The sequence below is a fragment of the Chroicocephalus ridibundus genome, chromosome 8 (genome assembly GCF_963924245.1).
Source record: "Chroicocephalus ridibundus chromosome 8, bChrRid1.1, whole genome shotgun sequence".
Lineage (NCBI taxonomy): Eukaryota > Metazoa > Chordata > Aves > Charadriiformes > Laridae > Chroicocephalus > Chroicocephalus ridibundus.
The window spans coordinates 32,014,390-32,027,955 of NC_086291.1; the positions used below are offsets into that span (position 1 = coordinate 32,014,390).

The window sequence follows — 13,566 nt, forward strand, 5'->3', positions numbered from 1 at the left end:
TGCTGGTTTAGTTGAAACCAGTTCTAGTTGAGCATAATCCTCCAGAAAAGATTGCCATAGTTATAAAAGCAGAGGTTTTAAATATGCATGTCAACGAACACAAGATAGCTGTATACAAATATTTCAACAGAAAAAAAAAACCAAAAAGAACAAACTACTTTTTTTGCAATGACTAAAAAAAATTAGCGGGATCCAGTGCATGCTAAATCGTGGTGAGAATTCTGTAAAACCTGGACAATACCAATGCTTAAGCCTGGTTTATGAACTAAATTATACAATTCATATTAATATAAAATGCACAAAAACGTGAAAAGCAAATTAAAGCCAGTATGAACGTTTAAATAGGTGTTTCAATATAATGGACTTTCATCTTTAAGGAGCGCAATTTTTTTTTTTTGTAAACTCAACAAAATCAGATAGGGAAAATATTTCAAACCTTTTCTATATATTCCTTTAATGTTAAAAAAAAAAAGAAAACAAAGAAGGGTGGGGGGAAGTCACTTCACAGAAATAAATATAGATCAAATAGCATCCAAACGTGAAAAAAACTAGTTACTTTAAAAAAAAGAAAAACCATGTCATTTGACATTTTTTCTGCCTTGTCATTAAGTTGCATGTTATCTTCTGTATGGCCATCACCAGAGCTATTTAACACATCTGTATTTTCAGAAGCCTAACAGGCACCGCTACCCTCTCCACGCTCCTTGTCCCCCCCCCCTTCCTGTACTATCGCCGTGCCTCCACAGACGTTTCTGCAGACCACCCAAGTATCATTGCAGTATGGAAAAATATTAAAATCAAAATAACAAAATACTTGCCTAAAAATTCCCAACTTCCAAACAGAATGTTAAATTATTATAATCTTTTCATCAAAATCTGTTAAGCAGATTGGAAAATAAAAAACCCTAAATCTTAGTGGGTGGGTTTATTAAAATAATGAATTTTAATCAAGAGCATAACTTACTTGCCAAAGGCTTTGCTTCCTGAACTGTACTTTATTAAAAAAAATAATAAAAAATCCTAATTGAAATAATATTAAGGGTCAGGTTTAAAACTACAAAAAGACAGGAAATGCCACAGTTCAGAATGAAACTTTCCTGAATAATGCTACTGTACTTCTGTACTGCATTTTACGCTGCTTTGCAAAACAGTATCTAAAAATAACAACCTGCCCTTAAATAAAAAGTCCTGATTCACAGTCGGAGAGAATACAATTCTCAACTCCATTTCCAAGCTACCAATATTTAAAGTCAAATCCTTAATATAGGTTTCTGTGAATATAATATTGGCAATGATAAGATGATTTTTTCTTTTTCTTACAAGGATTCCAAAATATTCTCTAGCCCTTTAGTGCCCCAATGAATCAGATACAGCACACAAAAGCGTTTAGCCCGTTTAGCTACAATTTCAAGGAATATCAGTTCTTAGCTAAGAATCAAGTGGGGATCACTACCCAGTCATTAGTGGTAGGCAATGAACTGACTGAAGGCAAAATAAATTTGCCTCAGCTCAAGATGCAAAGCTCTTTCCTGACTCTTCGATGATTTCTCCTTGTGTACAGTTATTAGAAAGGCCACACAATCTTTCCACTTACAACTTTTACTCCCTGCACAACTTCCCTGATAGTTGCTAGTAGAAAGCCTCTTACTTAAAACGCATACTTTCGTTCTTCCAATCCTTTTATACTATAGGTTGCCAAGGAATTTTACTGTACAATTCTTTGCAATTTCAAGGAGGATCCATAACACACAAACTGAGACCTAATTTTTTCCCAGACTAAAGATCTCCGACTCCTTTAACAACTAACTGTAGCAATTAAATTTGACGAAATCTATAAAACAAGCAGTGTCTTATATTTATTTTAGAAGTACTTCTAATTTGCCACTTTGGGTTTTCTTTAAAATCATTAAGTGGGTAGGAAGACATGCCAACTTAAAGCATACATTTAAAATTTTACTTAGAGCTACAAAAATGTAAATAAACCTATTATAAAGTCAAAGTAAAACTATTTAATGTCTTGGAATTAACTTTCCGTGTCTGAATTAGTTAGTCATCTTTTGTGCTTGATTCATTTTTTTTTTAAGACCTATTTAATGTCTCAGAATTAAATTTCCATGTCTGAATTAGCTAGTCATGTTTTGTGCTTGATTTATTTTTTTACGACATATTATTCCACTTTGTTTGGTTCAAAGAAAGTTTTATTCATATAACTGATAAACTTAATTTGCACGCTTCAACTTGTATATTAGCTAAAATGTATTTTTTTTTCTTTATGGCAAAATAATGATTAGAGGTAAAACACCTGAATAATTACATATTAATTTATTATTAGTCTAATTTAAAACCTCAACACTATCCCCACCTTTAGCCTTTTGGTAAATTCATCCCTTTTATAATCAGTTTTCAGGATGAAACTTAGAAGTGGTTTGCTGCTATTCTGTATGGGATGGTTTGAAAGCCCAACTTTGTTGCTTACCTGTGGTGGCACTAGCGAGCAACAGCGATCTAAGAACACCACTATAAACCAGGATCATTTCATCTGTATAGAAATGTAACACAATTATTCTTTTCCCTTTTTAAGCTTCCAATGTGTTTTATACCTTTCGAAACAACACCCCAGTGATGCTACAAATGTAACTGTAGAATCGGATTACAGTTCCTGGGTGTGTTTTATAGACAGGAGAGTTTAGTGAAGCAGCGCATCTTGTGATGTGAAATGATGCTATTTGCATGCTTTTCATCTATACAATAGTCTATGCTCAACTGAAAAACTTACCGAAATTGTGAAGTTGTTTTTTTTCCCTTATGAAGTACAGATTTTGAGAGAAAGCTAAATTTAAATAATATGCAAAGCAGAATACTAAAGAAATGTCATTATAAGTGTATAGCTTTAACGTATTAGCAAAATAGATATAAAATGCAACCAGTGTTCTTTCCAGCACATTCCCTTTAAGTGGGTTAATGTGCAAGTGGTTTCCTCCATTTATACAGAAAGATTTTTATTTTTAACATGCAAGATTACTGTACTTATCTGCTTCTAGAAAATATGTACTGTATAAACATATCCTTTATCTTGAACTTCAGTATTTCTGTGCTTCCGAGAAGAGTAAAACCATCTGGTTAAATTACTATGTGTGACTACAATATGCAGGCAGAATCCTGTACGAATTGCATATAAAATAAACCATGGCTTCAATCCTTTTTTGTTTTTCCAAATGTTCAGTGTGACCAGCCTGTTGAAATCGCATCTCTGATACATGTCAGCGCAACGATAACCGATGTACCAAAATGCTTCTTTTCCGAATAAAATCAAGTTCTGTTCTTGTTCTACAGCTCCCAACGTTGTAAAGTTCAATTCTGTTATGTGTGTTTCCCCCCCCTCCAAAGCCCCCCAAACCGGAATGGTACAAAGTGTTGCACGCCAGCGGCGATGGCTCCAAGGGACTGGCTGGACGGAGTTGTCATGTGTCTGCCTGTCTACACTTGCTGTGCAGAACATCCTCTCACCTGTACAGCAGGCACAGACAGGCAGTCGCATGACAACCCAGCCTGAGGGACGGCCGCCAGTGGGAAACCGCTCTGACACACCAGAGCATCTTCACCAACAGCTCCAGCCAAGAGTCACTCTGGATCTCAGACGGCCGGTCAGTAACCAAGCCGCGTACTGCAACCCACCTAGAGTCAAACCAACACTGCCTATAAAATACAATAAAACCCACTGCTGAAATTTTTACTGTGCTTCCTATAGTACTCTTTTCCTAGTTGTTCTCATTAACTCACTAACAATAAGTTTTATTTATACGCAGCTTTGCGGCACCATTGTATGTTTCGTTCTCCCATTTATTTCTCAGGCATAACTCGAGCAACTCCTGTTCTTAGATTATTGTCAAAATAAAAATCACTAACATTCCTGCTAGCCACAGAAGCCGAGAGCAGCTTGTTGTGTGGCAAGTTAATTCTATAAACAGACACAATGGTAGACCTTACAGTAACTTCTCCCCTTTCCACTCTCTCACCTCCTCACTTATTTTCCTATCTCCCTCCCAAACCACACAGAATTTTGCAATTGGGAACAAACTGTGAAATTATAATACAAACTGCATCTATCACTGGATGTTGATAATACTCTCCTTTCCTATTGAAACAGAATGAAAATATTTTATTTGGAAATAAGGGGATTTTTCTAAAAGCTGTAAATTCCACATTTTCAGAAGTTCTCCTAGAGCCTAGCTTGGCATCCTTTGCACACCAATAATGCCAGTGAAATCTCTGGATGCTTTAGAAAGAATAAAGTCACATTCTTTGACCATACCCTGTAAAAAAAGCTACACCACTTTACAAATGGCATGCTTTTGTTTACAACAAAGAGCGTTTCGATTCACAACCAAGAATGGCGTTCCACATTCCCAAAGTCCGTTTTATTCTAACATAAAATGGCTAATTCACAAATTTCAAATTTGCAGGTTGACTCTCAAACGAACCTGAGCACAAAAGTTTACAGCTTTTTGCGCTTCTTAACAAAGCGGTAACAACCGAGAGCTAAAATGCTCAGATTTAATATTTTCTGTGTAGGTATGCCTTATAATACTTCAGCTAGTATTATATGGAATACTCTACGAAAGAAAACTGGTATTTGTGAGGTCTTGCACTTATTTATAACAGCCCCAAAGTGGTACACAGTACTGTCCTTGCTTAATTTTAAGCAAGTGGAAAAAGCACAAAGTCATGGTACTGGTCACGCAACAAAGTTATGAACACAAGCAACTGTATGCAGGATCACAAACTAATCCGGATTAGTAGTCACGTAACTGATACTGTAACTGCTTTACCCACACTCTTCAAACACCAACTTGATATTTCCATAATTATACGCCTCAAAAGCGTTCTTAGGCACTGATTCCCATCTCATCAGGAATAAAATCCTGTAGTACGCTTCAGCAGCAACAAAACCGTGTCAAGAAACCAATTGTTTCTTTTGTGATACTGCTATCATACAACAAATTTTGAAATCTTTTGCCAAAGTAACTTGCTTCAAAATGCATTCCACTGTGGATTCTTCACTTATAAAAGCTGCAGCTCACAAATAAAGGAAATAATTTACGTCCTCCTAATGGCACTAGCAAGCAACCACTTGCATTCAGAGTGTGATTTTAATCTCAGAGTAAATTCCAGGCTACAGAAAAAGGGCTCAGTTTACACTAGAGGGGGTACACAGCCGTAGAGGTCCCAGCAAGCACTGCAGCTCTGTAAAGAACATTGTCAGAGCTCACTGGTACTCAAGCTGCTACAACGTTACTTACTCAGGGGTAGAGAGGCAGGGAGAATGAACCCTGTGGCAGGAGAAAGAGTGAGACCTGACCTTCTGCATCTTCCCCAGCTGCGATGGAGAGGCTCTCGCTACTGTGCAAGCACTGCAGGAGTGACTGGCCCAAGTGGTAGGCATGGGAGATCGGATCTCCCTAGGATCTCACAGCGGCACTGAGCCCGGGCACAGTCCAGACACATAAACACGGGTATCACTTCACACATCACTGAAGACTACGTACCGTACCAGGGTGGAAATACACCAGCCTGCAGCCATTTCAGTAACCATCTGAGAACAGGATGTGACAACTACCAAAGCAAGCTGAAAGCCAGGAGAACATTTTAAGGAGAAGAAACATAATTATAAAAATAAGAATTCAGCCAGGAGATCAAATATTTGTTTCTTTATTTTTAGAAGTCAGTAGTTCTGTTTCTGAAACAAGTCATTGGTCTTTTGATTAACCTAATGGTCAAGCTGTGTCTTTAACCATCTTCAGAAAGTATCTAAGCCAGAGCTTACTAGTTTTCGAAAACCTACTGAGAAAGGCCCAGTAAACAACAACAAAAAAAAACACCAAATAGAAACAAACTTTCTGAGCTCTTTCCCAGGACAGAATAATCAAATTATACGGCAAATCTGTACTTGAGGAGGAACTTCTTCCACCAGCAAAGCATGGAACACTATGCTGTTATCTTCTCTGACCACTCTAAGAAATCCTTGAATAATTTCCCGTATTGGACTGAATGAACTACTGTTATTTTCACGACCCTCAAAACACAACTGATTGGCAATTAAGAGACAATATTTTAAACTATGCATATAGAAATCAGACAGTGGCCAATTCCCTCCATGTACTATTCCAAGATCCCCAGGTGAAACTCTCTAGTACACTATCAAAACAATTTCTTTTTGAAGGTGCACAGCGGAAGACATTCCATAAACATTTTCAAGAATTTTTATATTGCACACACTAAGCAAAGATCAGACTCAAAAAAGCAACACCAAAACTACCTCAAAAATTGCCACAGCACATCTTAGACGCACCTCCAAGTGTTTGAGAGGGAGCATAGCAAGGGGTGTTAACCTCACAACATCAATTATTGTAGTTACAGTTACCGGTAGCTAATCTAAGACAACAAGTTCTAGTAGCTTCAAGTTACATCACAAATACAACAGCTTCAAATTTTCATATTCATAAAGGTACCTTTGCATTCTCTTTGATTCATTTTTATGTCATTGCAATATAATACTTCAAATTGTATTTCAGTAATCTGAGAATAAAACTTCCCCTCTTGACACCTAGCATTTGGATCCTCCCCAGTGTCTGACACGCACTGATTTTCCTGTTACAGTAAATACATTTGAATCCCTTTAAAACTTAAATGAAAGGGCGACGGGCAGAATCTTCAAGATCAATCTAATTTGTCCCTCAATCTTAAGGTCTATCCCAAAATGGCTACTGACTCAGGGAAAAAAAACCTACTGTACAAGTGCAGTTTCCACCATCAGCATTATCACTGATGTAACTACCAAGGATAAGTATCAGATTCTGGACTTGCAGGACTCAGCAGAGCTCTGGCTTAAGTACATGCGTTGCAGGACCTCTCCCCAGTGGTTCTAGAAAATCTCACTGCAGCAAAATACTATATAAATTAAACAGAATATGAATTGCCTGCACAGTTGCCCTCAACAAACCCCATGTTTTGTTGGGGTAAACCAGAATAAGCTGGAAAGATTGACTGGAAAGATTGATTACCTGCGCCTCTTTCATCCAACGAACTGGTTTATGCTAAAAAAAAAAAAATCACTAAATTTTTGCTGAAAACATGTAATTTAAAAATAAAAAAAAAATCAGAAAATAACAGTTTGGGGTTTTTTAAGTGTAGCCCAATTTTTCTATGAAAACCAACACAAGCCTTTAAATAAAACACAAAGGCTTTACTGTGAAGTTGATATATTCAATAAAGTGAGCAACCTAGATATCCTGTTTATCAGAGAAATGCTTTTTCCAGTTTTCGTATTACTCACCTCAGATTACTGACAGCAGTGACATTTCTTACCAAGATGCATTTTTTGGATTTTCAGTAGCAAATTTGAAAATCCATACCAACCAGCTCCAGAACTCTGCAGACAGGCTTTTCAGCCTCCCAGAATATGAGACTGGAGAAAAATTGTTATCATTACATCATGTACTTACTTTTAGGAGTAACTTTACGTAGACAATTTATGATCAATTTACAGTACAAGCGTAAGAACAGTTCAAACAGGCACAGGACAATAACCAGGACATTCCAAAAGATTTTAGACCAATATCTGGAAGCCACAGGAAGAGAGGAAAAAAATAAAACAAAAAAAAAAACAAACAGAAACACCCCCCCACAACACCCTGTACCTATGTTATCATCATTTCAACAGAAGTCTAAGAGGGTCATCATTCTCCATGAATCAAAACCAGAAAATTTAAAGGAGGCAGGTAAAACCTTAAAACATTCTTTCGGTTCAAAGTCTGTACAAGCTGATTTAATAATTTAAGCTGATATCAGAAGACTGAACAAATAGATCGTGTGTCCCGTCCCACCCCCCGCCAGTAGAAAGAAGTGTGTCATTCCTTACCTCATCATCTTTATACCAGGACAAACTCTCTGCAGTTAGAACGAACCAGTATTCCTTGGATCCTCCTTTCATGATGCCAATATTGTTGATGGTCAGCCAGCCTTTCCGGATGACCTGCGCAGAGGGTGCAGTCGGGCACAAGTTTAGTTCATTGCTCACTTGACATAATTCTGCTGCTGCATACATTCTTTGAAATAAAGACTTGCTACAGAAAACAAGAACAGGTGCATTTTTTCAGTCTCTGGCAAATTCAAAACAGAGATTTTGTGGGTTCCTATCATTCGAGAAAAAAAACAAAAAACAAACCAAATATAAAGTGAATACAGTGTTTTCAGTCAAAAGGTTGGAGAAAGAGAGGAGCCTGAGTATTATTGTGTGTACTTACAGCAAGCAGGAATGAATGAAGGATCATGTAAACCTGAAGACACTTGTTTGCTGCATAATAACGCATTGTAAAAGTCCACACAATTTATATATGACCATTCTAGTCTAACTGTTCAAGTCATTTGTAGAGTTGGACACTAGGAACAGCACCTAGTTTATGGTGAAACAAGTGGCTTCTGACACACATTGGGTATTTTCCAAAGGGGTTGAATCAAGTGAAAAAGTGGAGAGGTCTTCTACAATTAATTTGAAATTAAGAGAGGCGGTGGTAAGGAGAGGTATATGAGAGCTATTTTCCCCTCATAAGGTAGAAGAGAAAAAAGAAAAGGGGGGTGGGGGGTAGGAACCCTAAGGCAGCAATAAAAATCCGAGGAAAAATGGGTAAGGCAGAGCTTTACAAAATGGGTACAAGCCAAAGATGAAAGAACAGATGGGAAAGCATACTCGTAAATACTTAGGCCAGGAGGGTACCTCATGCAAAGAGGAAGAGGGACAACGGAAAACTTAAGAGGAATGAGACAGAAACTTTCGATTTTGTTGGAACATTTATTCTTTTCCAATATATATATGAGAAAGCAAATGGTCCTTCCTATCATACTCTGAACAAGGCAAGAGAACTCTCCCAGTCACACAGATGCAGGGAACCTCAGCTATTCTGCTTCTTCCCACGGCAACACCCTTTACTTGCCATTGAAGTCTTGAGATAGGAAGAAGTGCTCAGAGAAGCCCTTCAGAACTCCCTCAAAATTCCCATAAGCATGGACTTAAGCAAGGGACTAAGTTCTATTTGATAACCAAACCAAAGAAAAGAGATCAGAAGTTGCACCTGAAAAGCTGGTAAAAGTATTGGTAATGCACATAATCCAAGAGCATCAATTTCATTTCGAAGAAGAAAAGCACTGAAGATCCAAAACCAGTCTATGGGTTCTTAGCCTGTAAGAAAATTGCTAAGAAAACATTGATTTGGTTCTGAAGACTGCATAAGCCATGAGAGAACTGGACATGACTCCCATGGAGCGACTCAAGAGCGTAGTTGGAGCTGACTAGATAAAATAGCCTAACAAGGGTTTAATGCAGAGGTTCGTCGTCATTTCTAATATTCATGTTCACTGAAAAAAAAAAAAAAAAAGGTGGAGAGGAGGCATGTCCACAAATAGACATGGAATGCTTGTCCAAGTGCATATTAAGGGAAATATACTGATAAAAACTTGATTACCCATCAAATCCTCATTTTATTTAAGGTGTTTATTGAAGTGAACTTTTAACAGGAAACAAGCAACACGCATCTATAGCCAGCGTACTGGCCTTCAGGCAGCTGCCACAGAACAAGTTGGGGAACCAAGCTAATTTCATTTTTCTTCTGCACTGAACTACACAAATGCAAACACAAGAAATTTTGGGCAAAGCCCTGGAAATTAAGGTTCCCCAGACACTTGAACTTAGCTCCACAACCAGCTGAGCTATATCTATACAGTAGACTAAATACTTCACAGCAAATGTGCTAAAGTGGTTATTCTTGCATTATAAAGAAACCGAAGCAAGATACCATGAGAAAGGATGCTGTTTACCCAGGCTCTCTGCAATGGAAAATGCCGTGTTGCTTCCTATAAAGCACATAGCCACGTACATGATGGACAGAGTTCGGACGCATGTAAAAGACTTGACAGGGTAAAAGATTTGAAGACAGATGTCACAGTGGGGATAAAGAGGTGATTTCTGGAAGGAAACCAGCGAGAAACACCCGAGTAGCATGTTCAAGAACCTTACAGGTGATGAGCAGTTAAAAGGGAAGGAAAGTAGTGCACTCTGCTTACACCATTCAGTGCTTTCCTTCATCATTACCATAGGCTTTGTAGCACGTTAATAGAGTCAAATTTTCTCAATTCGACAAGAACACACTTGTGGTAGAGGTCTCGGAACAGACCAAGCCAAGATTTTAAAATCTAAACTATACAAGCCATTTAAGAAGTAATAAAGCTTTTAATACATCTAATGTAGGAACTACATTAGTTGCATAGCTCCAAAAGACTGTCTTGCTCCAGCCCAACACATCTCCCCATAGACGCGTAACCATCACGGGGTGTGGACAGAAACAAGCTGACTTTTTAATACAAACATTGGTCACTGTCTTGTAAAGGAAGGAATTTGCCAGTTGTTTCCTCAAAAATCCTGTGTGCTGAGGATTAGATCCAGCTGTCATTCCCACACAACACGGCATGAAGAGCACGGCACCAAGCTAGAGCAGTATCTTGGGTACGTGTTTTTCATGTGCAAATTCCTAGACCTGTTTATCTACACCCCTCTGAGAAAACAGGGCCTGGTGTCCTCTAAAATATCCTGGACACTAAAACAGATCATAATTATCCAAAATACTTGGAAGCAGTTCCAGGGGACATCAAGAGAGGGAAGATGAGCTTGGTGTGCTAAGCCTCATTTTTTCTCCATTGAATTGTTCCTGTTTCCCAGGCACATTTTATTAACTAGAAAAAGCTACGCTTTCAAAGCACTACTCAGTACCAGCACTGGGGTCAGAGAGGAGGGAGATGTTGGATCAACACGTAAATGCAAAACAAAGTGAGATTAAGCAACACAGTTTTACTTTCCAGAGAAACTGAATTACACCTTAGATTCCAGCCAATTCCTAAAAGGTAACTCAAGCTATATTTTAGAAAAAAGCATCCTTCCACAGGCAACAAGCAGCAAAGATTTTTCAAAGAGACTTCTGAAGTTAAAAAAAGCTCTGATGGGGGAGTTGTTCTTTTTTTTTTTAAAACCATTGTGTTAGCTGTGTTGTATAGTAGTTCAGCTTGAAAAATGAAAGTAGTGTGTTTCATTATTGTTTTCACTAGTTCATTTTCTGGTTGGTTTGGATTTAAGAGATCCATTTCAATATTTTCTATCATATTTCTAGACGTCACTCTGTGCAAACCGGATACTAGTGACACGAGTTATGAACTTCAGGAAGGTGAAAAATATGGGCATTGCCAGAAGCTAGTGAAGACAATATTCTGACCGGTAGCTGGACTCCATGTACAGGATGAACAAGAGATGACACAGTTCCTTCCTTCAGGGTCCTGATATCTAATCTGGGTGTCTGAAAAATGAAACTAAGAGGGTACGAATGCACACGAACAAGCCAGAAGGAAGTCATTTTCTGATAGTTCAGCTGCACAAAACCCAAATCATATCTGTTGTTCTTATTCTCCACCACTTCATGGATAAACAGGAAAGCAGGATTTGACACAATAGGTACATTTTACATATTGCTGCATGGCTTATTCATTTCATTAAATTAAATAAGGTCTTTGTAAAAGAAATACATTAGAGAATCAGAAAGTGTTCCATTTCTTTAAAAGAAGTATTTGAAAGATGATTTCAAGATAAGTGAAGGGTAAGTGAAATTGGCTGGGCAGACAGAAATACAAGTGTGAAAATCGTAAGACTGGCTACTTCCGCAACAACATAAGCAGCAGCATTTGCTGAGTTAACATAACTCTCTATTAAACTTATGTTACGTAGCTCCATGGAAATAATTCTGAACACACAACACAACTCCCAGCACTACTCTATCTTCTAGTCACTCTCATAACAACACGTGTGACCAAATAGTAAGTACATTGAGAGAATAAAAAAAATGCAAAAACTACTCTGTGAGGCATCCTGGGTTCTTTGGGTTCAATTATGAAGATCCTCACACTACAGAGACTAAAAAGGAACAACAGGTTAGAGAGAAAACCTGTATTTCGCTGTAATTTGCCAAATGTCAGAGCACAAACTTCTCAGATCTGTTCTGATACTGAATACAAATGAGATCTTGTGATGCTGCTTCCCCCAAGATCACTGCACAATATATCGCATAACTCTCAAATAATGACAGTAGCTTAAGTCCTAAACACATGCCTACTTTAAAGAAAAAAATTAGTCTTTACTGAAGCAAAGCACTCAGTAGTGAAAAACTGAAACATGCTTCCAAATGTAGTTAAACAAAGATTGAGGTGGTTAAGTCAATCATAAAGGAATCTTAACCTAAAAAATAAGTACAGTTAAAGGCCACTTAGAACAGCAATACTTCTCTAGTCTCGATAAGGTGAAAATTCAACATCAGCACGTCTTATTCAAGAGTATTTCAAATTTCAAAATTTAGCATCATGCGGTTGTTCATGGGCACCACGTCTTTTACAGAAATACTGACATTTCTTAACAGAACAGCCTTGTCATGATTTTTCATGACCACCTCACTGCCCATGGCACAAGTTTCCATTTCCATCTACTTGCTTAAAAAAATTCTGTAAACACATTTTTTTCCTGGGTCATGTAAGGTAACAGGATTTCAGTATATCTGAAGAAAAGAAGCAGCAAAGTATGCTACAAAGCAGGATTAAAAAGCAAAAAAAAAAAAAAGGGGGGGGTTACTAGCAGAAAAAGTTACTTATTAGCACAATAGTTCAGGCCAATTGATGGGGTCTGAATGCTACCTGTGTCCAGAACAACCGAAGCAGGTTGCTGGCGTGAAGGTGTAAATGAGGCAGGTTAAACAAAGCCTTCGAACCCAAACCTACAAATCACTTGGACAGTGACTGGAATCTCTTCTCCAATTACAGGGGCTAGTTCAAGCACAGCAGCAGATTTTGCCGCAGATGTAAAAACATGAAAACAGAATTTCATATAAATTATATATAATCTTCTATAATTTGAGTACCTTGCATTCTCACACAGATAGTATCAATTGGGCACATGGATGACACCTTCACCTTCATCTTCAAAGGTTTATCACGAAGGGGAGCTTTAAATTAAATTTTAGTCATCCAAACTAATCTCGACACACAAAATACACAGTTAAGAGTGGGTCGGCTTTCAGGAACCAGACCTCGCTAGGGTGCTGTGTAGAACCAAGCATTACACTGATTATTTCAAGCAAATTAGAAGACAGACTAACCTGTGGCTTAAAAAGAAACTTTGTGGAGTCAGGTCAAAACCTCAGGCGGTAGCAAAGAAAAGACAAACAAAAAAAGCCAAAGATTAAGCGTGAGAGTATAAATTAGTAGTAGAGGAAAACGGAGCAAAAACATGTTAATGGGAATTGGCATTACACTTTTTCCAAAATGCAATATTGCTGCGCTCATCTCGTTTCTGAGATACACAGAAATAGTTACTAGTGATCTGCATCATTCCAGTTCAAAGCAAGCTACAAAAAAGAAAAGCAATGGATTGCAAATGAGCATCCCACTATTTTGGCAAAACTTGATGATCTTGATCTCCCAAGA

General features: G+C 37.9%; 1 protein-coding gene across 9 annotated transcripts in view; it reads right to left on the reverse strand.

The window, feature by feature from the left end:
- DNM3 (dynamin 3) overlaps positions 1 to 13,566 on the reverse strand; it is a 181,477-nt gene that overhangs the window by 121,013 nt on the left and 46,898 nt on the right. For 8 of the 9 annotated variants that reach the window (XR_010072176.1, XM_063343211.1, XM_063343210.1 and 5 more), the window contains one exon: positions 7,919 to 8,032. Coding sequence is in view for 8 of the 9 variants with exons in the window: in XM_063343211.1 (XP_063199281.1) it covers positions 7,919 to 8,032 (114 nt within the window). In the remaining variant the exon portion in view is untranslated. Of the gene's footprint in view, positions 1 to 7,918; positions 8,033 to 13,238; positions 13,257 to 13,566 lie in introns of all 9 variants that reach the window. The other variant, XM_063343209.1, reaches the window with a different exon arrangement.